The 26,128-nt window shown below is 40.0% G+C and overlaps 4 protein-coding genes across 7 annotated transcripts in view; all 4 read right to left on the reverse strand.

Moving 5' to 3' along the window:
* Window positions 1-825: 825 nt before the first annotated feature.
* On the reverse strand, window positions 826-2,021 carry cldn8.1 (claudin 8.1). Its single transcript, XM_026192701.1, has one exon. The coding sequence runs from the start codon at window positions 1,930-1,932 to the stop codon at window positions 1,150-1,152; it is 783 nt and encodes a 260-aa protein (XP_026048486.1). The 5' UTR covers window positions 1,933-2,021; the 3' UTR covers window positions 826-1,149.
* A 1,197-nt stretch (window positions 2,022-3,218) lies between these two features.
* On the reverse strand, window positions 3,219-4,676 carry LOC113036310 (claudin-8-like). Its single transcript, XM_026192568.1, has one exon. The coding sequence runs from the start codon at window positions 4,604-4,606 to the stop codon at window positions 3,719-3,721; it is 888 nt and encodes a 295-aa protein (XP_026048353.1). The 5' UTR covers window positions 4,607-4,676; the 3' UTR covers window positions 3,219-3,718.
* A 724-nt stretch (window positions 4,677-5,400) lies between these two features.
* Window positions 5,401-6,885, reverse strand: LOC113036596 (claudin-17-like). Its single transcript, XM_026193009.1, has one exon. The coding sequence runs from the start codon at window positions 6,779-6,781 to the stop codon at window positions 6,092-6,094; it is 690 nt and encodes a 229-aa protein (XP_026048794.1). The 5' UTR covers window positions 6,782-6,885; the 3' UTR covers window positions 5,401-6,091.
* A 5,919-nt stretch (window positions 6,886-12,804) lies between these two features.
* LOC113037029 (TIAM Rac1 associated GEF 1) overlaps window positions 12,805-26,128 on the reverse strand; it is a 41,265-nt gene continuing 27,941 nt past the window's right edge. For 3 of the 4 annotated variants that reach the window (XM_026193736.1, XM_026193733.1, XM_026193735.1), the window contains exons 15-27: window positions 25,414-25,514; window positions 20,169-20,354; window positions 19,210-19,278; window positions 18,745-18,870; window positions 18,534-18,642; window positions 17,547-17,726; window positions 17,344-17,462; window positions 17,141-17,249; window positions 16,189-16,247; window positions 15,948-16,053; window positions 15,738-15,825; window positions 15,453-15,625; window positions 12,805-15,234 (exon numbers count right to left, since the gene is read on the reverse strand). In XM_026193736.1, coding sequence (XP_026049521.1) covers window positions 14,705-15,234; window positions 15,453-15,625; window positions 15,738-15,825; window positions 15,948-16,053; window positions 16,189-16,247; window positions 17,141-17,249; window positions 17,344-17,462; window positions 17,547-17,726; window positions 18,534-18,642; window positions 18,745-18,870; window positions 19,210-19,278; window positions 20,169-20,354; window positions 25,414-25,514 — 1,955 coding nt within the window. In that variant the 3' untranslated portion in view covers window positions 12,805-14,704. Of the gene's footprint in view, window positions 15,235-15,452; window positions 15,626-15,737; window positions 15,826-15,947; window positions 16,054-16,188; window positions 16,248-17,140; window positions 17,250-17,343; window positions 17,463-17,546; window positions 17,727-18,533; window positions 18,643-18,744; window positions 18,871-19,209; window positions 19,279-20,168; window positions 20,355-22,657; window positions 24,409-25,413; window positions 25,515-26,128 lie in introns of those variants that run through there. The other variant, XM_026193737.1, reaches the window with a different exon arrangement.

Here is a 26,128-nt window from a genome sequence, read left to right on the forward strand (position 1 = left end):
ATTACTGTTTTATTTTGAAGTTCAAGTTGTACAGTTTACATTTGAACTTACTAAAACTGAAATTAAGCGACCTGTTCGATTAAGAAGTCGTATTCTATTGAACAGAGACAGAAATGTTTAACACAGTCTGCTTGGTTTTCTATTCAAAGTGACTTGCAAATTTGGATCATATGATTATGCCGTTGTCTCAATGCTTTCTTTGTAACTATCTGGCTATGCTGCCACACCTTAAGCAAGTAGCCTTAACCCAGTATCTTGTTTTTATGTAACTATTTCCTCTTTACCCGGCCAACTTAAACAGATTCAGGATTTTTTTGGTTAAGCAAACACCATAAACGCCATAAACGTCCTAGTTTGGGAGGTATTTTAGATAGATGCATTTACTTTCCAGTGAAATTCTCATAATGAAAAATGAAAACTGTTTCTTCTTTTCATTTCACACATGAAGCGTTATGTGTTTGTTGGTCTTTTCTTGTACTACTTCTACACCTGCCATCATTTAGTTATTACTTTTGATTTGAATACTAGTTGAAACTGATTAGTAACGATTAACAAAAAAAAAAGAAGAAACAGAATGTGACAATGAGAGACTATTTGTGCCACAGAGATGAGTTTGAGCTGTTTCTTTTCTTTTTTAGCAGCACAGCTCAGACACAGTTAAGAAATATTTTTTGAAATGACTAAAGCTTTAACGCTCTCAAGGCAGGCGTTGCAGATTTGCAACAGTTAAAAGCTAACAACCTGATTACCCCACATGCATATTTTATGAGTTTTTTTTACTCACAAGTACCACTGCAGGTATTCTTTTGTGCATTAGCAACAAAAACTTAATTTGAGCCTGAGAGGGTTAAATGTAGTTACAACTACGCTTGTTTTTCAGAGATGACATGTCCCATTAACAAAGTGCATGTTTTACAGTAAGTCAACTTTTTAATAATTTTCAGTGGTTAAAGATTGAATTAAATTGTTATATACAGCATAAATGTACACTTTTTTTTAAGCATTTGTATAAAATATAAGGCTGTTAGTATAAAATTGAATTAATACACATAATGCAGTAGAAATGGTGTATTGGTTCACACACATTTTCTCTTAAACCTGAAATGCAGTTTCTGATCAATAAAAAAAAACAAAAATAAAAATAAGTGTTTACAGAAACGCGACCCCACTGTGTGCACTGTGTACAGAGGGATATCTGGACTGGTAACTGTAGACAGACGATGGGTATCTTGATAGCATTGGCTGAGATCGTGGTTGGGGAAGCGTCATCAGTTGTTGAGGCTGTAGAGGCTGTAGTGGCTGTTGAGGGTAGACCGAATAGTCTGAGGCCTTGGAGTATAGGTATCGCTCTGAATCTTTGTCATCCGACTGTATATTACAGCAAATAAAAATGCATCCTCCAGCAAACAAGAAAGCCGAAGTTACCCAGCCAATGTAGAGAGCTGCTCCAAGCTCTCTCCGCTGGGCATCGATCAGCAAGGGGTTGTAGAAGTTAGTGATGATGACGTGACCCGTCCAGGAGACGGGGATGAGGACACAGAAGCAACCCAATATGATCATGCTACCAGCAATGATGAGAACCAGCCGCTTAGCTCGATCATTGTTTTGGATGCATGATGTGCACTGCATGCCTATCAGACTGATCAGCACACCAAGACCACTCAGTGCCAGAGAGCAGCACATAAGCCCCCTTGCCGCCTGCAGGTCAGGAGTCAGGGCCAGGAGAGAGTCGTACACTTTACACTGCATCCTGAAGCTTGCCTGTTGGTAGCAATTCATCCACAAGCCCTCAAACAGAGTCTCAAACACGATGATATTGTCTCCAATGAAGGCTGTGACGCGCCACATAGGCATTCCTGTAGTTGCTGCTGCCCCGATCAGCCCGATTAGGGATACTAAAAGACCCACAATCTCCAGTGCTGAGTTTGCCATCCTGTTCTTCACTTACTCATCCAAGCTCAGAAGAGCAATAGTGTGCGGACACAGTGTAACTGCTGTAGGAAGCAGTAGGTTTTCTCTGTGGAGTGGCTTTGCATCCCGATGGAGGAGGAGCAGATTCATGTTTACCTGTACACCCTCCTCCCTGTGGACATAACACCAGAATGGGAGGTAGTGGGAATTGTGACATGTTGCTAGGAAACTGAATCCCTTGGGCCTTTAATTCTTTGTACAGCAACCCAGTAGCTGCTCTAAGCTTCCCCCTTTGTTTACTCAGAAGTCTCAGTTTACATTCTTGGACTTCGGTTTAAAAGAAGACAAAACGACGAGGTGTTTCTTAACAATGGGGGCATGTTCAGAATCGTCAAATGTATCACTGGTAAACATACTCTGTTAATGTATTACCAGTTATAGTTACAGATCAAAAATCAGTTCTGATTCGCTTCCTGTTTATTACTTCATCTTTATTTTTAATCATTTACTGCTATTGTGGAGGGCCTCATGGTACATGGGCATGTAGGGGAACTGGAGACACAAAATAACAGCAATGGACAAAACTCTTTGTCCCCCATTTTTGTAAAGCACACTGTTAAAGACAGGAGCGCACAACAGACAAGACAAACAGTGGGGTCGGGGGAAGTCTGCTTCTGTGTGTGTATGAAAGATATGAGAGATGTGTAGTTTTAACAGAATATGAGTAGTAGTAGAACGGCGGGGGGGAAAAGAACAAAGTATGGCAAATTATGACAAATATTCAACATTTTTTTTTATACATTTGATAAGTACATTTTAGAAGTACCGTGAAAAGGAAACAATTTGTACATGCGTGTGTGCGTTTGTATATTTTTTAAATATTCTTATATATTTTGGTTTGCTTTAAGGGTCTCAAATGTTACACATGCATGACTGTCAGTACTGGATTTCTTGTCTGGGTCTCTTGTGTCACTCTCCTCTCAGGGAAAAAAAAAAAAAAGCAACCAATTCCTGTTTGGTTGAAATAAAGTCACCTGGTAGGTTTGTACAGTGGGTGGATCTGTGTAAACAGCCTGGTTTTACTAGTTTAGGCACATTTCCACACACTACAATAGAAATGACATATATTTCCATTTGCTCACTAGTGAGTGAAGAAAGTGCAGTTTCAGTTGGAGGTTTTGGGAATTTACAACAAATTTAAGATCATTTGTCAGCACTGAAACACTGCTTACATTATAATGCACCTTTAACTTCTTGATCAGCTATGTACTGTTGTGTTAGACATTGGGGAAAAAAATACAACAAGATTCTCTTTTACAAGCCATTTACTTTATTAGGAAAAAAACAAATTTGGCCAGATATTTTGGCCAGCATTTTGAAAAAACTTGTATGTAATATTTTAATTTATAACAGTGTTGAAAACAAATCACTGGTTTACAATCTGAAAAAAGGGCCTAGTTGACAATTTGTTCTTGGAGAGCAAGTCAGAAACTGTAAAGAACGCAATATCAACATGCAATTGTTGTAACATTAACAGATGTAATAGATTACACATACTGTGCTAGAATATAATTTAGTGTGAGTTAAGCAAAAGGGTTAAAAAAAAAAACCCAAACAAGGAATATAGAAATCCAGCAGTTTGTCAGCATCGAAACACATTCAAGTCCATAATGATTCGGAGTATTTGCAGTACACTTTGATAAGTAAAGAAATATCTGGTTGTTTCAAGTGAACGACAGTTAATCAGTTCTCCTCATCAAATGTGCCAAATTTTGGCAAGTTTATTTTAAAAAAAGTCCAAAAATCTTTAGTATTGACTTGGTGCGTATATCACAGATCCTGGTGGGGCTGCAGAGTAAGCAGGCTGGTAGGTATATGCTGGCTGGTAGGTGTATGCTGGCTGGTTGGTGTATGCGGGTTGGTAGAAGCTTCCTGTGGGGTTGTATTGAAACCTTTCATCTGGATCTTGGGTGCGGGGAGCATGGCGGCAAAGCAGGATCACTCCGGCACTGAAAAGCAACGCTGAAGTCACCCAGCCAATGTAAAGGGCCTCCCCGAGCTCTCTACGCTGGGCATCAATCAGTAGAGGGTTGTAAAAATCTTGGATGATGACATGGGCTGTCCAGGACACGGGAATTATGGTTGTAAGGCAACCCATGAGGAACAGGCAGCCACCAGCCACAAGAACAATATGCTTGGTACGAGCCCGGTGGTCCACCACTTTTGTGCATTTCATCCCCACTGCTGAAACAATAAGGGCGAAGGTGGTCAGAGCCACAGAGCTGCACATCAGACCCCTGGCAGCCTGGAGATCAGGAGGCAGAAACAGCAGGGAATCGTACACTTTACATTGCATTCTGATGTTGGCTTGTCTGTAGCAGTTCATCCACAAACCCTCCCAGCGGGTCTCCATGACAATAATGTTCTCCTGAATAAAGGCTGTTACCTTCCACATCGGCAGGCCCGTCACAGCGGCAACGCCAATTAGTCCAATGAAGCCAATGATGAGAGCTACTACCTCACAGCAGATAGCATTTCGTTGCTTCCGTTTTTCAATTTTCTTCTTTTCCTCATATACAGAGTCCCCATACTCTCCGTACTCTCCATTTGTCAGCGCCGGCTTCCCATCGTAGTAACTGCCAACATAAGATTGAGGTGGCTTGCTGTAGCCACTGTAAGCAGTGTAAGTGGCCATTCTGGTTAACACAGAAAGCTTAATCTCAACCTTCTGGTGCACTTATACAGCTGAAGAGAAAAATCTGAGAACAACAACAAGTTGAGGAACTTATACACCCACAAAAACTATGCTAATGATGCAATGCAGCCTTACTGGTTAAGCTGCTTCAGAGCCATCAGATAAATGGCGAGACACAAAGGAGTGCTGCTTGTTTTGAATACCTCCAGTACTAATGATCAGTCGTTAGTTTTTAGTTATTAAAAATCACTAAATCTTGTTACCACAGTAACATCAAGGTTTAATCAACATCATATTTAAAAAAAAAAAAATCAAGCAAAAAAAGTCAAAGTTAATGAAAAGTATGTAAGATATTTTTAATACTACACGGAAATACTTGACGTAATTTTAGAGAACATTTAGCATAGGGAAAATGTATTGTGAACATACGATGTAATATCTCAGTACTATTACATGTGCTAACTTAAAATTAACTAATGCAATGTGTGGCCAGTTTTATCATTTGAAAGGATTTGCCAGATAAAAAAGACTTGCTATAAATGTTGAAAAAATGAATAAAACTAATATAACAACTGTAGCATCCAACTACACTAATGGGCGTAGGAAACGACTCCATCTCACAAACAGAAAGCTGATGGGTGGATGATCACAGATGTGAAACGCACTGCTTCTCTACACGTAAGACGAGCTGATGAAAAGGTGTCGCACAAAGAAACCTGAGAGGGAGGGCCTTTTGTCATTATCACACAGGGTCGTTCCCTTGTTGCAGCCACAGAAACATTTTAGTTTCTGTTCTGTCAAATGTGAAAATGAGGCACTTCTTCATTGGCTGTTTTCACTTTTCCACCTTAGGTTTTTAGTACAAGAAAAATACCTGAATGGAGTGTTGGTCAAGTATTTGCTTTCCACAAAAAAGTAGAAATTCTATGAATTGAATCACACAAACAAACTGAATTAAAGATTTTAATAAATTATCTGTTCACTTGGTTGGCAGGATTATTAGATCATGAAATATAATGAAATAAGACAGGGAAGCAGTTGCATTTGTCATGTCTCAGATGAGAAATTCATCATTAAGCACAACAAAAATGACTTAAATAAATACAGAAAATACAGACTTGCAGCCAAAAAAGTACTTAAAAACAGTGATGACATTCTCAGGGTCATTGGAGTAAGAGCTGCATTAAGATTGAAGTTGATCGGTGATAGCCACTGCAAGCAGTGTATTGTTGATCAGTGATAATATAGATTTGCCAAAAATTATATTACTTTAAACACAGGCAATGTTGTTTATTCGTGTACAGCATATTAACCGAATATTTTTGCTGCATCTGTAAACCAAACAGTGCAGACAAGACAAATGCATAGTACAATAGAACATGGTTACATATTGATTTAAATATATCATTGCAAATAAAACACATGTTGCTCATAAATATACGGAGAGACATCTAATATGCAATTAGTACACTGCAGTACAGTTATTTACACATATTCCTGATTTGTATGAAAACTAGATTTCGCTCTTGAAAAGTCAACACTGTCCGCCTTCTGTTCATTCCTTTTCACCATATGATATGCTTCAATGTAGCGCTGATCTTCCTTTGCACTGCGTTTGCTGTACCTAACCAGCACAATGATCCCGGTGATTAGCAAAACACCAGAAGTGGCCCAGCCAATGAAGAGGGACAATCCCAGCTCCCGCTTCTGAGCATCCAGCGTTGTCGGGTTATAGAAGTTACTGATGACAGTATGGGCCACCCAGCTTACGGGGATGAGTGTGGTCAAAAAGGAAAGTAGAAACAGAATCCCTCCTAATGCATAGGTGATATTCTTACTCTTTAAATTGTCACCACAACAGCTGCTCTTCTGGATCCCGAATCCTGTGAGCAACAACGAGATGAAAGCCAGGACTATGGAGACACACATGAGCCCCCTCGCTGCCTGCAGCTCTGGTGGGAGAATTAACAGCGAGTCATACACCTTGCACTGGATGTTGATGTTAGCCTGTCGGTAGCAGTTCATCCACAAGCCCTCTAAGAGCTCCTCCATGACGATGATGTTGGCACCGATGAAGGCAGAAACCCTCCAATGGGGCAGACAAGTGGTGACTATTGTCCCACATAAGCCCAGGGCGCCCAGGACCAGTGCTAAAATCTCAGATTTTGCCTGCATTGTTTGGAAGGATAAAGTTTCGTCTCTCGTCTCTTGTCTAATGAAAACACTGCCCAGTGCACTTCTTTTACAAAGCTTTAAAACTGCGATACTATCAGCATTCCTGTAATGTTATCATACTGGTTTCGGAGGTCTGGAGACTGGCTAGGCCACTCCAGGACTTTCAAATGCTTCTTACGGAGCCACTCCTTTGTTGCCCGGGCGGTGTGTTTTGGATCATTGTCATGTTGGAAGACCCAGCCTCGTTTCATCTTGAAAGTTCTCACTGATGGAAGGAGGTTTTGGCTCAAAATCTCACGATACATGGCCCCATTCATTCTGTCCTTAACACGGATCAGTCGTCCTGTCCCCTTGGCAGAAAAACAGCCCCATAGCATGATGTTTCCACCCCCATGCTTCACAGTAGGTATGGTGTTCTTGGGATGCAACTCAGTATTCTTCTTCCTCCAAACACGACGAGTTGAGTTTATACCAAAAAGTTCTACTTTGGTTTCATCTGACCACATGACATTCTCCCGATCCTCTGCTGTATCATCCATGTGCTCTCTGGCAAACTTCAGACGGGCCTGGACATGCACTGGCTTCAGCAGCGGAACACGTCTGGCACTGCGGGATTTGATTCCCTGCCGTTGTAGTGTGTTACTGATGGTGACCTTTGTTACTTTGGTCCCAGCTCTCTGCAGGTCATTCACCAGGTCCCCCCCGTGTGGTTCTGGGATCTTTGCTCACCGTTCTCATGATCATTTTGACCCCACGGGATGATCTTGCGTGGAGCCCCAGATCGAGGGAGATTATCAGTGGTCTTGTATGTCTTCCATTTTCTGATGATTGCTCCCACAGTTGATTTTTTCACACCAAGCTGCTTGCCTATTGTAGATTCACTCTTCCCAGTCTGGTGCAGGTCTACAATACTTTTCCTGGTGTCCTTCGAAAGCTCTTTGGTCTTGGCCATGGCGGAGTTTGGAGTCTGACTGTTTGAGGCTGTGGACAGGTGTCTTTTATACAGATGATGAGGAGTTCAAACAGGTGCCATTCATACAGGTAACGAGTGGGGGACAGAAAAGCTTCTTACAGAAGACGTTACAGGTCTGTGAGAGCCAGAGATTTTCCTTGTTTGAGGTGACCAAATACTTATTTTCCTCCCTAATTTACGAATAAATTCTTTACAAATCCTACCATGTGAATTCATGGATTTTTTTTTTCACATTCTGTCTCTCACAGTTGAAGTGTACCTCTGGTGCAAATTACTGACCTCTGTCATCATTTTAAGTGGGGGAACTTGCACAATCGGTGGCTGACTAAATACTTTTTTGCCCCACTGTAGCTTGCCATCACCAGTGTGTGAATGTGTGTGTGAATGGGTGGATGACTGGATATGTAAAGCGCTTTGGGGTCCTTAGGGACTAGTAAAGCGCTATACAAATACAGGCCATTTACAGGCCATTTTACTATACAGTGGCAGCTTGTAAAATTCTTATAAGATTGGTTTGGGTCTTATGTGTTATAAATATATTCCAAGGCCACCCAAACAAAGCCTGGAGTAACTAGACTAAGTATTACAAGTAATACAAGCCTTGAAGTGAACAGCAATGAATTAGCCTGTTGAATATTGAAAAAAATCCAAGAAAAAATTTATGTTTAGTCATTCTCAGAAGCAACGCATTCACTGTTTTCAATGCAAGCCCACATACAGATGATTACATCCAGATGGTCCCATTTCCCTGCAACAAGAGCTCACATTCAAAGCTACATTTTTTGTGTATATAATACATCAGATGTAAGCAAAATGATCTGTTGTGGCCATTGAACCCGGTATTATTTACCACCTGTGATTGAAAGTATAGATTAATTTGTTCGTAGAAGGATGCTTTCTAGACATTTAAGTCGATTTTGTTTTCCTGAATTGTGCCAGGTATTTGGCACGATTTACAAGGGAGACTGTCCGTCTGATTTCAGGTAAAGAGGGAAAAAAACAGCAGGGAATTACAAGGTGAAAAAGCCACTCCTTTATTTAAACCTGGTCTAGGACGTGCAATGCCCTGCTGCTCACCTCGTTTCTGAGAAGCAGGTGAGACAAAGAATGACAGAGAGAGAGATGTAACAGGAGAGGTCATAAAACAGGAACAGAAACTGCAAAACCTGCTGGACAGGTTTGCTGAGTGATACCATCATCACATCCTCACCTGCTTTGAATGTAAACATGTATCCTCATAGGGAGAAACCTGCAGCTGTGAAGAAACCTATGTTGTAGTGTGTATTCACAGCTGTGAATTTTGATTTTAGATCAATTTTAATTAAAAAATGTATATAGATTAAATATAGAAAATATAGATTCAACTCAGATAAAATGGTACAAGATTGTAGATGCAGTGTGGCACCTGTTGAATGTAAATATGACTACACATTCCAGGAAGAAGGCTGATAATTCTTTTACTGCTTCAACTGAAATGAGTTAGTCTTTAAATTTGGTAAAACAGTTACTAGAGTAATCATTCTCATAAAGCTAAATAAGATGGCTTATGGTTTCTTGTATATAGATTATAAGATGGGGAAAAAAAACTATAACTAAATTAGAAAAATCTGTGATAAATTTAAAATCTCAGTGTTTGTGAGCATTAACCTCTCAGTATTTTCTGCATTTCATTATGGTTAAAAACATGTGGACTCCCTTGTTCTACAGTATAGTACCGTATAAACTGCAGTTGCATAATATTACTATTACTCCTAATATTTTTATTATTAGTAAAAACAATAAAACAAATTAACCAATGTGCATACAGCAAAATATTTTTTTCAGGAACATCAGAACTAAAACACAAAGGCTTGACACCAATACTGAGCCTCCAAGTAAGCGCTGGCACATAAACATCACACGAAACAACCGCATACGTCAGAGTGGAAAATGGGTGCTTGCTTGGAGATGTTAAGTGTTATAAGTGGTGTATACAATTTTCTTTTACCCCAAAAGTGCTAATTTGTCAAATTTAGAGATATTAGTTCTTACTTAGATTACTCTAGAAACTTAGTTTAGTCTGCCTCTGGATGTTACACATAAAGCAGGTTCAGTGGATACCTAATCCGCAGCACCACCTGCTGATTTCTTTCGTTAGTCCATAAGTATTTGGAAAAGTGCACGATGTAATTTGTTTGTACTTCTGCTTCTTTTTTTTTTTTTTTTTAACTATATATGCAAAATGTAGTGCTGAGAAAAATTATTCTAGTGTAGAAAACCTCTCCAAGCTCCCTATGCTTGGCATTGATCAGCATTGGGTAACGTGACCTTTCGATGATAGAGGGATAAGGAACCTAATACAGCTCATTAGAATCATGAGGACCAACTGGTTAGCTTGCTGATTGTTTCAGATGCATGATGTCCACTGCAGACTCATTTGACTGAGCAGCAGGAGGCTAACCAATGCCAGAGAGCAGCACGTCAGCCCCCTTGCTGGCTGCAGCTCAGGAGTCAGGGCCAGGAGAGAAACATACACCTTACACTCCATCCTGAAGTTTGGGTGTCAGTAGCAGGAGCCACTGAAAGCAGGAAGCCAAACTGATCTTGCTAGCAATTACCAGCATTCAAATGGCGCATGAATAAACAGTGTACATTAGAGTGAGAAGCAGGCACCTCTTTAGGGATGTTACGCATTATCCACTGTTTGGTGAACTACTTCAAATGAAGACTTCCAATCTAAGTGTGGGCGATTGGGGAAGGACAAGACAATTATTTCTTATCTGTTGTATAAGAAACATTGCATAGTTTAAGATTCCAAATGTTCTGTGCTATCCATACAATATGGTGCAGAACCATATTTTAAGCCTTAATACCAAGCTTAAAATCTTGTTTTGCACTTAGTATTTTTAAAATCTAATGCAAGGCAAAGCCCTGTTTTATAGATTAGTAGAAATGTAGCATTGTTTGTCTTAAGACAATACACATAGAAGTAGGTTAAAAGGTACCTGGTACCTACTGCTACAGAACAGCCCCACCTGCTGACTTGTTTTTTGTGTTTTACGGTCCATAATTATTTCTTTAGCAATTACAGCTATTTTTGTACATAGCCCCCCATTTTCAACAGCCTAGAACTGTGTTTCTTCGCTGGAAATGCTCTGCCAGCCAAACATTTACTGCTTCTTTGTGCAGCTCTCTGCATTTAGTTTGGTATTTAACAACTCTTTAAAAGCACGCTGTGTTGAGTTGAGCTTAGGGGACTGTCGTGACACTGGAGAATATTTCAGTTCTCTGCTTTGAGAAACTGTTGGTTTGCTTTTGCAAAATGCTTTGGGTCATTATCCATTTGCACCTTAAATCACCATATAATCCGGCTAGCAGCATTTGGCTAAAACAGAGGAGAGTACAGCCCTGTACATGTGTACACATGTACAGAATTCATCCTGCTACTTCTATCACTAGTCACATCATCAATAAGCCTTACATGCCTATGCCATAAATTTTCCTTTCTTTCCCCATATTTTTCGCTTTCTGTGGCTTTTCAGTCCTTTTGGTGTTGCTGAGCTGGCTAATGTGTTTGTACCACATGGGTCATTTGGCCTCTTCTAATGTTTTGGCTGTTTCTTTTGATTTTAGATTTAGTCTTTGATTTTCTTTCATCATTCATTTATTAGTTGCTTTGTAATATCCTTTTATGAATACATAAAGATTATAAATAGAGATATTAAAAGATAAATAATCCCATAAATTAGGATGGTTCCATTTATCTCTTGGCAGATATTTAATCAAGGAGTCGTGTCATTCAGAACTGTACTGTATTGCTTCACATCACAAGGCTGTAAGTCTGAAGAGATCTTTCCCCTTGATCTAAAAGGAGCACCAGAGCTTTTGTGTTGGGGGTGGTGATTGACAAGGATGTGCTGGCTGGGGGTGGGGGGCAGAGAGCTCAGTTATAAAAGAGATAAGGTACCCACTGATTGTAGAGTGCTGCCATTCTTCCTGATGTTAGCTTGAAAATACTGAAGAAATTGTTCTTTTCCAAGGAAGCAGAGAATTCAACAATGGTGGAAGACAGTTGTCTACAGCTCATAACAGGGTTACAGATGTATATGTTTTGACTAATGTACAAGAGGACGTTACCTTTAATAGACAATTTAAACTTACATTTTCTATTTTTGGCATTCTGTAATCTGGAATGTAGATTTGTTCTTTTGAACTCTTGTTCCATGTGCTTTTTGCAGCAGTGTTTCTCCCGCTTAAGACAGTAGACCGTTTAAAACACAATAGCCCTTCAGTATCAGTTTGCTAAAACACGTTCCAGTTCATATTGTTGTGATTTGATCTTTTTTAAGGTTGTGTGCAAAAAGCAGATGCCAGAGAAGGGTCTTCCTGCAACCATTGTTTATCTTTGCTCATGCACTTCCTGAATTTTTTGGCCACCGTTCCCCCTTGCTCATCTGTTGCACCCGCCTTTGTATTTCTCAAAAAACCTGACTGGCAAAAAGAGCTTTAACGAAATAGGAAATGACTCACTAGCACTGAAATGCAATAGTTTCTCATTAGAAAAAATGTCCATGTAATGACCACACTTCAAATTACTCATTTAGAGGAGGCATATTGGAAAGTACGGTGTTCATTTTCTATATCCAGTTATAGAATGTATAGATTTAGATTAAATCAATCGTTGTTAATAATTCTCAGCTTGCTTCATTCCTGTTATGTGAACACTAAACACTGACTGCAGACATTTTTGTGTTTTCTCTGTTAATGGCGATTTAGGTTGCGCACCATCACTCAGACACTTAGTGAGCCGAAGCTAGCAAACACTCTGAGTGGCTCTTAATGTCTTCTAAAGTTCAGCTTTAAGTTTTCCACTTGTTGCAATTGCAGTCAGTCTCTAAGTGTTGCTTTAAGGTAGCTGAGCATCGATTAGTCACTTAGTTCTGTTGTTTACAAGCATGTCGACTTGACATTTTTGTTTTCTCCCATCACAAAATGGTCCTGTAGACTTGGTATCTGCTGAGCTGCAGGGAGTAAATGAGGCTGCTGATTAAAACCACACCAACCACACATGTTAAATTATAAGTAGGAAACAACTGTTTTTATTATGATATCAGTACATTTCTATATACACACAGTAATAAAAACGCAGTCTTAGTAGCACAATGAATTGTTTACAAGTATGACTTCTTTCATTTTGCACACGGCAAGTCTTTCCCTTGATTGCTTGAGCAAATTTGGACTTTCTCAGTGGAAAAAAACAAAAACAAACAAACAACTGTGTTTGGTGCTAACAAATTAATTTACATATGAATAAATAAGAACATTGCATTGTATTCCAATACTAGTGAACAATCATTTTGAACACACAAGACATTTTTTAAAGAAGCTGAAGTCTCTTTCAGGAAGCAGGTTTACAAACTCTAAGCTTACCCTGAACTCTGAACTGATAAACCCTGAGATAGGGTTCAAAAAAAGGCTGGTTCAATCGATGGGGACAGAAATAAATAAAGCGAAAAAAATATGGATATGAGGTTGTGCCTAGGTTCAAACTGAATGGGAATTCTTAGCTATGGGCTCTAGATTTAATGATAGTGAGCCGATGTATTTTAAAGTTTGTAAATATCTCAACATGTAATGCTGTCAGACCATACTAAACCAATATCAGCTTATATGTAAAAACTCACTTTTAAACTATAGCTAGTTTATTTTTAGAGTCTTAGTCATTTCATTTGCAGCTCTACTGACATGTATTTACACAATCATGTAATCATGAACATTATTCACTCCTCGTTACATGACACATGTTTAATGAATGAGTATTTGATGTGTCTAAATGTTGATACAAATTGGTGCTAAACTGTGATTACTACAGTAATACAAGGTAAATGTTCCAGTGCTTTGAAGTGGTTCACAACCTGACAGGCGCCTAAATGTCCACACAGTCACATTTATTAAGGCGTATCTGTCTGGGAATCCAAGGCCCTTCTTTAGGGAGAAACTCCTGGACAGATTTGTTAAAGAAAACCTACTGTTGACTTTTTCTCTTGTGACAGGGTTAACAATGTCAGCTATTTTACTAAACCTGCTTTCTGAAACAGACCCCAGATGTATTATGTACAATACTGAGTGGTTCCAAGTGGAGTGTTAAGTATCGATGTGTATGAGTGGTAATACTGAAGAGGAAAAGTAAATGTCACCAAAACGGTTTCACAGTAAACAAAGACACGTGAAACAGCCAAATTCAAGTAAAACAGGATTATGCCAAATCAAAACAATGAAATCCCCTTGCTTCTTTGACAAGGGGAGTTTTACATAATTCCACTATTATCCTATTAAATGTAACAAAAAAAGAACAAGCTGTCTCTCCGAGTAAAAAGATAGCTTTAAGTTAATAAACAGCAAATCAAAATCAAATACATCAGGAAGTCTGTACTCAAAACATGTCAGTGTATATTCATGTGAAAATCCACAAGTATAGTAAACTATGCAAGACAACGGTCCTTTGCAATTAATTGTTCTATTTCTTTAAGGACAAATAATATACAGCCCTTAACTATGATAATATCTCTGAGTAACACAGACATAACAAATATTTATGTTCTCACAATACCCAAATTTGGCAACAGCAGGCAGGACTAAAGAATGCCGCCCAAATGTGCAAACCATGCCAATCAAAGCAACTGATTAGACTCTGTGATTGTACCATTATTTCAACCCTCAAAGCTTACACTTGACTTTCCTGTAACAGCATTCGATTCAGGAAAAGCTCCCTCACTCTGGATTCCTGTATTGCTCCACTAATATTCTTACCTGTACAAAAAAAAGCATTCAGCATAAGATAAAGAAAGGTATATCTTCTACTAGCTGTGCAATATACATCAATGCTCATGCATTGTTTGTGATGACTTGTTTTTATGGAGCCCATGTAAAGCTGTCTAGAACACTCGCTGTCTATCTTCTGGCATCTGCTTTTATGTGGCACAGTCTGGGGATAAACCTGATTGCTCCCTTCTTACCCAAATCTCATCCTTCTCCTTCTGATTTTGATCCTCCGTCTTGTCATTGATCATGGTTCTCTGCTTCGCCATGTCAGATGTCTCACTGGCTGTTGGGGATTTAATCTTCTCTCTTTCCACACCCTCCAAGGTCAAAGCCATGACTGGGGCCTCCAGGTCAGTCTCAATGGACGCAGGTGTTGGTGTCTGGCAGAAGTCGTCGTCGTCACTGAGGATGTCAGTTTCCTTCACCTCTTCTTGATCTTCGTATTCTTCTAGGTCGAATTGTTCTTCCACCCAGCGGTCTGTGTCACCTGCCAAGTCAGACTGCTGCTGCTGCTGCTGCTGATCTGGTTCCTCATCCTGCTGGGACCGTTTTGAGCCAGGCTCCTCTGGTGAAACGAGGTCTTGCTGTTCAGGATCACCATCAAAAACAATATCCGTGTCTATGGTGAAACGGTTGCGCACTAACTTCCTTCGGCCGAGAGTCCTAGTCGGGGCAGATGCTGCAAAACCCCAGAACATCAGAGAGATAAATTATTATGATCTTACTACTTTGAGTACATCCCTTTGGAGTTTGGTTGAAAGTAATTATCTTCCTACAATACTGGTTAAAACCTTAAATGAAAAACTCAGGATAAAACCACAGGATTCTGCCTGTCTGTCAAAAATAAATTGTGCACTTGAAGCTGTTGGGTTAATGCATCTACAGACTGGCATTTACCTGCTCTATTTATAGTGGGGCGGGCTCCCTTCAGAGCACACAGCCGTTTTCCTCCAAAGGGTACATACTGCTGGTTGAGTGGTAAGCTCTCTGTTTTTAGGAGCTGCCGGCGATGCTTTTCTCGCAAGATGGAGTGGACTGTCTTCACAAAGTCTTTTCTGCTCTCCGGAGAGCTGAGAAAGGTAGACAGTTTGTCACTTCGTTAGATAGCAGACTGGACTTTATCAGTAGTGGGCAAGCTGTAATCTGCAGTGTAATTGAACCTCCTTTAGCAGAAATCCTCACCTGCAGCACAAGTGAAATGTCCTTTCTGGTCTTCCTTCTGACTCCGATTTTGTGTGGATAATCTCACACACAGCAGAGCCCTCGCCATCTGAGGGAGAAATCATCACTAATGTCTCATATACGTAGAAATCTGGTAATATATTGTGAGATAATCATTAGTCGGACTGAAGCTAGAACTAGTGTGCTACTAAAGTTTGTAATCTACTATACCTGCATTGGTCATAGACCGGACTTGAAGGGCATCAGTTGGGATCATGTGACGGAATCTGAAGGGATCTTTTTCTTCAGAAGATACAGAGACCCGGTGGGAACCTCCCTTCAGTCAAGTAAAGAATTTTTTTTTTTTTGTTTTTACAGACAAAAAAATGGTCCACAGGAAAGGCAAGTCAACAATGTGTTTGCGATTGGGGTTTGGTTTTGCTGATGGAATCCTGTTTTTGTGAAAACCTACCATTTTCTTCTTCTGCTTGGACCCCTCCTTGCAAACAAAGACCACTGCTGTTTTGAACACTAGAAAGCATTGGTGGAAAAAAAGACTTAGTAATCACTGGGGTTCAGGTCACATGTCAAATCAACATATGTAACTTTGAAGTTAACAACAGGTCTGTTCATTAAAAACTACATAGGAAGGGTTACTGGTCTCTTTTTTGTGCACAATTGTGAACAATTCTTGCTAAAATGAAAAGACTTTTTTGTTTATTTATATGTTTTAGTTCATTTTTACTCTTCTGTAAAGCATCCTTGGGGTTATCCAAACCTTAGTTAATATTATTATTAGTACCATTGTTGTTATTATTAATACTATATATGGTCAGAAGTCGGGGGGCAACTAATACACATGGGTTTTTTTAGCCCGTCTGACTACTCAAAGCACTTTAGACTACCTTTTTTTACAGCACTACATTTTTACAGCACTTTATTCTAGACCAAGTACTTGGTCTACCTCACATTATTGGGGAATTCAGAATCACCAGTTAACCAAACATGCCTGTCTTTGGATGTGAAAGGAAGCCAGAGAGCCTAAAGAAAACCCACACGGGCAAAGGAAGAACATGCAAACTCCACACAGGGAGACCTTAACTGACTAAGCTTTCTCATTGTGAGGCAACAGTGCTAACTATTGCACTGCTATGCAACCCACATTACAGTTAACTGAAATGTTGTCAAATGCTGCTAATCTGTCACTTATGGAGTGTAAGGCATTTGAATTTTTCCATAATTACTAGGCAGTTCTTTCCAAAATGTGCCCTGATGCATGTGCACGCTTTACACAACGTGTGTGACTGTGCCATCACAGTCAATTTGTCATTTTTCATCAGATGTTTTGACATTTTTAGGTGGAATCCAAACAGCATACATACACTTATTATTCATTTATTACATAATCAACAATCCTGCCATACCAAATGTAGCCATCTGGGGTTCTTTTTTCCATTTTCCTAAGGAGGCAGGTGGGTTAATCCATGTCACAGTGTTGTGGAGAAGCAGATCGCCCATTGACAGATCAGCAACCTGGTAATTGGAACGAAATAATCAACCAATCTGCTCCAATTGCGTGTCATTTTTGGTTAACATAACAGAACCAAGCCAGGTTTCTCCGATCTACCTCTTTCTTTTCACTGCTCTGCTCTGTGATAAGCTGATCAAACACAGCTCCAAACTCCTCGTGGATCTTCTGCATTTCATTGATGTGGCTGGCAACCTTGTTCATGGCTTTCATGGCAACTGCAGTCCAGCACAAATCGCGTTATGAGGCGGGTTGTTGGGATTGTACATATTTTTGAGATCTGCTATAAGAATTTGTCTTACCGTCGAGGTGGTAATGTTCTTCACTGTCTGGGTCTGTGAGCGAGAAGAGCTCCTTCAGCAGGAGGGGATACTTGAGAACCCTCTGTATGGGTTTGATTAGGTAAGACTCCAGTGTGGAAGAGTGCTGCTGCTTGGGGTTTCGTTCATCCAGAAAGGCCTTAAAATTGGGGTCCGTTTTGGCTGGAATGACCGAAAAAGAACACTTAGTGAAATGCCTCCATATGTTACCTATTTACCTACTTTTAATTATCCTCTATGTAACTGATAAACATTGGATTCCTAGTATTTTCACTAATGGTCTATTCAATTCAATTTTATTTATATAGCGCCAAATCACAACAAAAGTCGCCTCAAGGTGCTTCATAGATACAGAGAAAAACCCAACAATCATATGACCCCCTATGAGCAAGCACTTTGGCGACAGTGGGAAGGAAAAACTCCCTTTTAACAGGAAGAAACCTCCGGCAGAACCAGGCTGAGGGAGGGGCGGCCATCTGCTGCGACCGGTTGGGGTGAGATCTATAAGTTTGTTGTCTGCTTGCTTATGTTTAGCCTGATATTATGCAGATTACTGGCGTACAAGCATGCTTTGTCTTGCATTAGAGATTAGAAGCCACATCAAAAGGTCTGAATTGTTTTGTTTTTACAGAAGGGTCATTTTTATCGAACAGCAGCTAAACATGAGTGGGCAGAACAAAAATCTGTTTACTGTTTCAAAAAAAAAAGAAAAAGAAAAACAAAACAGCTTTATTCTAATAGCACCTCCTTAAACAGTGTGGCAGATAACCAGTTGACTCACTGAATGTAAATGCAGAAAACAAAGCCATCCAGTCAAGTCCTGAAGGGAGTGGGTGTACTAGCTTAGAAGACAGTGTTCGAGACTGCTCATTATATACCATACATTTGTGCAAAGCTTTTAGCCCTGGGAGCCTAAATGCATCCTTTCTCCTTTAAGGAGGGATGCATCTCTGAAGCACATTTACTCACCCTTCACGAGGACCTTAGGGACTTTGGTGTGGCTGGCGCAGAAAGCACTGTAGATCTTAAACCGGTCTGCATAGTACAGGAAAGAGCCTCCGAGGGAGAAGAGGATTTTCTGTAAAAAGGAGTCACACAACCAGTAATTCAAAGACTTTGTCGGGTCTTTAAATACCTGTTGCTAGTCTTTTGCTGTATATTTCAAAGAATAAGTGCATACCTTAAACTGATCCACTCTCTCCAGTTTCTCCAAATCAGGAACCAGTCTCGTCCCGTCTTCCAGAGTCTTGAGAAACTCGACTTGGAACTCCACCATTTCTGGCAAGTTACCAAACAGAACATCCAGCTGAAAGAAAAATTATTTGAGATGATTTGAAATAAAGAAAGAATTTTAACACCTTCCAGTGCATTTCAAAATATTATTTTTATTAATCACTTGCTACCAGTTAAACCACAAAAATGTCCAAAAATTGAATATAACCAAATGAACCTCGTTGTTGAAAGTGCAGATAAAACATGTTATTTTCAAACATCCCATCTCTCTCACACATCATCCAACCCTCTTGTCCTCACACAGAGCTGCACTTCACATGATTATGTAACCTACTTTTCTTAGAACATTTCAACAGTACTGGCATTTAAAAGCCTGGACCCCATAAAGGCACATGGGGAGCATTTGACATACCTCATCCTGAGTAAGGAAGGTCTCTTTCTGCAGTGGGGTTAAATATCTCCCAATGAGGCAATTAAGATCCTGCAAGAAAACCATGAAAAAGAGTCGGTAAATTGTGCTTTACTCAGGTTTGCCTTGTGCCACCGTGTGAAATATGGACACACACAAAAAAATGCATTTTTAAATAAGGCTTTGACATTTTTAACAAATCAACAGGTATAGAAAGGGATAGTCAGACACCAGGACAAATAAGTAATTCAAGCTCAAACCAAAAGCAGCTGGTGGGTGCCTTTTTCTTCAGAAAGAACGGCTATATGGAAACCAAATTAAGTAGATGACTCTGGTAATACAAACGTGAGCTGAAATGTAGAAAGCCTAAGAAATGAACAAATGCCTGGCAATCAAAAGTAACATGAGACTGACTCCAAATGACGTGCTCAAACTTGTAGCAAACAAAACACATTATGTGGTATTGCATTAAAGCTTTGTCAACTTGAAATCAAAACCCCTTCAAGTGTTTTGCCTGTATTTATTGCATTAGCAACAAAACTGCAACTCCTACTACAAGACACACAGACATAAAAATGCACCCACATGTCTGTTTGAACAATACACCATCAGTCACTTGCAGTATAATTTCTATAATAACTATATCTGTGGCCCGTGAAATAGGGCATAACATTTTAGTTAGTCTAAATTATTCCATTATATAGCATCGCTAACCCAGTTATTCCACTGAGCCATATTTATACTGGGCTGAAAAAGATTAGGCAATATCCAAGCAAGGGCACAGCTGTGTCCTGCTCATATCTCCCGAGACACAGAGATAAATATGGATAGGTCATGTTGAATGGGTAATGTGGAAGCCTAACACGACCTAAGGCAGACAGAAATATCGATCGATGGACAGGAGGAACATGCACACTCACAAACACCATCTGCCTCCTACAAGTAAGATGAGTGATACTGACTTTGACATAGGTGCGTTCGGTCTCCACGAGTTCACAGATGACTTTGCGGAGCTTGTCGGCATCAGAGAGCTGTCTGGGAGTTGCAGGAGGTGGAAAGGGCGATTCCGGGCTCGGCGAAGAGGACACACACTCCAAGGAATTCATGTCATGGAGACTGCGGCAGAAAGCGGCGACCTGCTCCGTGCTCTGCAAGAAAGGGGGGAAAAACAACCAAAAAAAGATGAGCGTTTCAAAGGCAAGCGTGATAAAATCCTTCATAAAAGAAAACGGCAATGTTCACAAAGGTGGGAGCCGCAAACATTAGGAAGCAGATGCCACTTTCTACCTACTGTTGTGCACACATCCATGACTGTACAGCAACTGAGCCTGGAAAGAGGCAGTGAGGCAGCTCTAAAAAAAAAAAATCATTTGCACTAATTTGGTCTATTTTCAGTCTGTCATAACAATGACTTTCCACCTCCCTCTCACTCACATCGCTCTTTTCCCTGGTGTTTTCCTCCTACTGATGGATCGGTGGTGTAATGATTCAGCTCTTTCACAGAATCAAAATATACACACAACGGTGTCTGTCCACATACAGTATGGGTTGCCGTGGTGACCAGCGCTGATGTGCATTAGACTATCATTTTGGGTAAAAAATAGACCCCACTCAGTAGCAGCCTACATGGCTGAACTAGTACTTGTTACTTTGGCCACAGCCTCAGCATCCCTAAATATAAACTGGCATTTTGGCTTTAAAAAAAAAAAAAAAAAAAATCAATACAAACACAAAGCAGAAAGCACAAAGAGCATAAATCATATCCATCAAAGCCTTATTCACTCTGTGAGGCCAGACTTCATTTGAAAGTACATGATAAAGATCAAATGAGACAGTCACATAACAGGGACCACTAGGAGCTGTAGTCATTATTGAGTTCATAACTGGAAGCTGAGAGATGTGTGCTTTGTTTTATATGGAGTTTTACAGGCTGGACAGAAACAATTTGTCCTCTCACACCTATAGGCTCCCCTGTGAAATACTGAGATTATACATCAACATAGCTGCAGAGGATGAAAGGTTGTGGTTCTCATATTAGAAAACCCAATTATGATCTTAGCTGCTGTCAGTCTTCACATCTAAACTTTGTTTTTAGTTTTAGACAAACAAACATAAGGATTCTGCTGTCTCTAAAAAGCAATGCGTGTGCAATTTTTCCAATATTTACCAAAATGCTGATGAAAAACGGCCATAGTCCTGATGTTCTTTGCCGTCATTCACAAAAATATGATGGAAAAATGCAAGAGCGAGAAGAACAGAGTACAAGAAGAATACTGTTATCCAGCAACTGTTACAGATATTCCCGTGCAGCTTTGCAAATGACCGTGGTTATCAGCTTTGTTATCTAATCAAAGAGACATTGATATGTGAGGCACGACAGCCATTTGTTCCTCTTGACAATGTTCCCAAATTAAGCAGGCAGCTCTCACATAAACAGATGAACTAGGAGGTGCTGTGTCTGTAAATGCAATGTTGCAAATGGATCTTACACTAATTCACAAATGCTTTGTGATTTGTTAGATGTGATATTTTTTGGTCAGAGTGAACACAACACATACTTTGTAAGTAAAACCAACTGGATGTAGAGAGTGATTTAGTTAAAAAAATAAAATAAAAGTTGTTTTTTTTTTAAAAAGTCTTATGAAACTTAGAGCTGATGATATGTAAGGTCCAGTACATTACACATAAAATTGAGCATGAAATGATAGATGGAAATGCACAAACAGATTGCAAGAGTGCAGAAAAAGGGGAAAATTCAAATCTGTTTCTTTTCTGAACATTTTGCAAAGTTTTACTAAGCCTAGTAAGACAGTCACAGTCAAGACATGCTCTTCACAATCTAGGCTAATTAACACTATGACAGCTTTGGGTGCTTGGACACTTATGACATGTTAGAAAGGAGAGAAAGTACAGAGGGGGAGAAAAAAAGAAAATCACAGGCTTCTGTATCTATTTAAAAGAACAATGTGTAAATGTAAAAACCTGTCACAGATTTTTTAATCTATATTTTATTTGCTGGGGGAAATAAACTACTTCAAAGCATAAAAGCATGGCGTAAGGAGAAGACTGCATGTCTGTTCTCTGAAACTGAAGCCCGATATCGCAGCTTAAGGTGCTAAGAGAGAAACTCAGAAATAGTCAGTAGATTGTCCAAGTCGCATAAAGTCCAAGTCATCTGCAGTAAGACTTGTAGAGCATGGGCTCCTATATGCAGTATTTTATTTTGGCATCTCCTGGAGCATTCCAGTGATTATGGGGCAACTCTGCGGCGACAGTGACTCACAGCTTCCTGCCATTGGTCTACAGCAGCCAGCGAGAGGTGTGAAACTAACACTGAGAAGGACAGGTGATTTTGTTTTTCTTCTCACTGGAATGAGACAACAGCTATCACAGCAGCACCAAGAATTAAGCAGGTAAAAAAAACGACGTGCATGAAAGAAAAGAGGCTCACCAGATGAAGCATGTCATAGATGGAGTCTGTGGAGCGCTTGCTGTGCTTGCTCCACTTCAGGATAGACATAGCCGGGTGCAGATGGACAGCCAGCGTCAGTTAAAGTACCAGAGAGAAAACAAAGACTCCGGGCTTTAGAAAGAGCAAAGTCTACACTGTGTCTCTCCAATACATTTCTGAGCCCTTTTGTCTTCCCTGGTTTAAAAAAACAAAAAAAAAAAACAGGAGAAGATGCTGTGGTGCTTGTGATGAAGGATGAGTGGAGCTGCTCAGCCTCCTCCTCTCCGCCCACCAGCACTTAGAGCCTTCCAACTCCCCTTCTTTTGCTCCTTCACAGTCTGCTGTAGCTTTGTCACCAGTACTCTGCTGTTTTCTCTCTCTGGCTCTCTCTCTTCTCTACAGGCTGGGTAAACTTAGGCACACTGTGTGGGTGTGAAGATCTGGTCAACTCTAGCAGCATTGTAAATTAGTCTCGATAATCCTCCAGACCGGGGAGAGAGCAAAGGAGCAGGAGGGAAAGAGTCTCCTCAAGGCTGCAGTGGAGCAGGATTGACTGGGTAAGCCACGCCGCAGTAGAATACAAATGCAGGATTTCAGGAAAAGGGGAGAGGGGAGCTGCTGAGGAGCAGGCTGGAGAGGGGGTGAACTGCCGTGCAGCATTTAACAAGTAACAAAAGAAGCAATGGTCCCTGTGATTAAGTTACAAGCTCTGAAAATACCATAGCAGTGAGGAAGAAAAATACACACTTGCTGTTTTCACCAAACATCCAGTCCCCCCCCGCATAACAACTGAATTGCATGACTTGCTTTCCACTGTGTGTCCTGTTTGACTCAGTCAGTAATTTCCTACTTTCCCAGAATGCCCCACATAAAGACTCCACATTTGTCATTGAGAGATGGGAGTGTACAGCTAAACAGTTTAGAGGCTGTTATTCAGATCACAAAATGATGCCACACTGAGTTCTTCTCTATTGAGCCTGTAGCCAGAGCACACAAATTGGCATCGCTGAGAAATGATGTAGGTGGTCTGTGCCAAAGTCCTTGCTTTGAATATGTAGTACGTAATGAGGTTATGTTGCACATAGCTTTTATAATAACAAGACAGAAAAACAGTGATAGTACTTTGCCCCATAAAATAATTAGAAATCTATGTGTTTTTCATAGCACAAAATACAATCTTACAAAGGTTAGGCTGGCTATCTATGTCTGACAATGACTGAAAGTAGGAAATCGTTGATCATCTTTTCAGCTGTTGTCATACAAAGTCATGGTGTGCACAACAACACCAACTAATATTTTTATCACTTTGTTAAGCCACTCCTGAGCCGATTTCAAGAAAACATATAGACATGTTTCAGATACGAGGACATAAATCTCAGCTTTTCTTTGCTTTGAGGTTTTTCACAGGGCCATCTTTTTAATGATTCACATACCGTCAATGCTACACAAAGAAAAAAGCGAGTTCTGATCTCACAAAAGGAACCTATCGGTTAATTTTCAAACAGAAAGCCCAAAGGAGAATGAAAGCAATCAATGTTTTTTCAAAGAAAAAAAAAATAGCTGAAAAAGCAGTATTTAACAGAGCAGATCACAATCTTAACCACAGATTTTGTCCTTCAGTTTACTCATAATCTAGACTCGTTTTCCTCATCCCTATAATATCATTAATAATTACAAAGGCAGTTACAGAGCTGCACTTGATTAACTGCTGCTCATTAAGCAAGACAAGTTCAACGGCGTGATTAAAACAGACAACGTATAAAGAAGCAGTCATGTAACCAGCCCTGAATTTGAAGGGTAAGTAGGATGTCTGAGGATATCACATTGATCCTTGGAGCTCTTGCAGTGAGCTCCCAATTTAACCGGGTACAATGAGAAATGATGTCGTTATCAAGTGTTGTCATAAGAGATGAGAGATAAACTAATCTACAAGAGCACATCAGTGCTTTCATTCAGCATTTCATGAGCAAGTGCCCAGTGATCCTTTGAAGTCGGTTACAGAGAGCAGATTAAGGACTGCCGCTTTAACTATTTTTTCGCCTTTCTTCTTCTTCCATTTTTTTCGAATTAGACATCTTTGTTAGTCATAGCACTTTAACAGCAACACGTGGGTCTTTGAGACTTATTTGCTTGTCTTGGCAGTAGTGCTCTGTGCTTTCTATTTTAAACTTGTCTCTGTTCATTTATAGCTAAAAATGAATCCACCCCCAGTTATTACCTGGTCCTACTAACCTCGCATAATCAAGCAATAACAATGCAAGCTTAATCAAACCCATCCATCACTCGGCTGTTTCATTCAAAGCAAATCATTTCTCCTGTCCTTTGTCTCCAGTGCATAAGATACACTTCATGCAGCAATGATGAGATATTTTTGTATTTAGGTCCCTTTGATTTAATCATGTCAGAAGCTATGAAATTCCATTAGAGTTGTGTGTCATGGAGGGAAAAGAGAAACCTGATACAGATTGTGTTGAGAAGCATGGGGTTAACACCCTCATGTTGATTATGGATGCTGCTCTGCTTTCATAAACAAGATAAAATGAGCCAGTAACAGATGGTGAGTCAAACTGTGGCAAAGCGAAATGCCTGTGAGTGCTTTTTCATAATACCAGAGCTAAGAGGTGTGCTGTAAAGAACAAGGACGGAAAAGAAGCATAGGCGCTGCAATATTACACGAAAGCTTGGTTGTCAGATGTTTTCTGTGATGACACTAAGAATAATAATAATAAAAGTGATGATAAACATTGTGCTCTTACCTTTGTGCACTCGTCGAACTCACTGAAGATCTCAGAGTCGTCATCCAGGCTGTCTCCTGAGCTCTCCAGAAACAGTCCAACTCCATCATCCAGGATTTCCTCTGAGAGAAACAAAACAGTCATGTATATGCGTCACAAAAGCCCCCCCCTTTAAATTAGATTAATACATTTACTTGCCTTGTCATTTTATTACGATTTAAGACCTTCCTAAACTAATCCACTAAGCTAACTGCTCAGAATGTCCTATTTTTCCTCATTTAAATCCAGTAAATCTGTTGTGTTTGCATTAATGAAACTGATGTCGCTAAGGATGATGGTCTGAAAGTCAGTTCTTCTTGCATGGAAATAAAATATACGCTTGAGATTTGCCTACTTGCACGCTTCTGATTCATTTACATGCCAGGTGAGTACGTAAACATCACCACACTGTGAGCATCTGATGGCTTTGATACGCTTTAGATTTGTGGGAATTGAATTTAAACTGTTCATTAACCTCTGCTAATTGGACCTATAAACATGCAAGGATGGAAGCACCAGTGGCACTTTAAATTAGTAAGTGAAATACAGTACTGTGCAAAAGTGTTGAGCCATCCATCATATCTTTATGTTTGGCTTCCAAGAAGCTGGAGTTTCTTGTAATTCATTAAAGTGGTCTTGCGCAGTCATTCTTCACACTTTCTGAAAGTTGAGATCTTTCTGTGGGCATTGGCTGCTT

The sequence above is a fragment of the Astatotilapia calliptera genome, chromosome 14 (genome assembly GCF_900246225.1).
Source record: "Astatotilapia calliptera chromosome 14, fAstCal1.2, whole genome shotgun sequence".
In the NCBI taxonomy this organism is placed as follows: Eukaryota; Metazoa; Chordata; class Actinopteri; order Cichliformes; family Cichlidae; genus Astatotilapia; species Astatotilapia calliptera.

Bases quoted from the DNA above. Each gene is read 5' to 3' on its own strand.
- cldn8.1 (XM_026192701.1), bottom strand. From the start codon at position 1,932: ATGGCAAACTCAGCACTGGAGATTGTGGGTCTTTTAGTATCCCTAATC.
- LOC113036310 (XM_026192568.1), bottom strand. From the start codon at position 4,606: ATGGCCACTTACACTGCTTACAGTGGCTACAGCAAGCCACCTCAATCT.
- LOC113036596 (XM_026193009.1), bottom strand. From the start codon at position 6,781: ATGCAGGCAAAATCTGAGATTTTAGCACTGGTCCTGGGCGCCCTGGGC.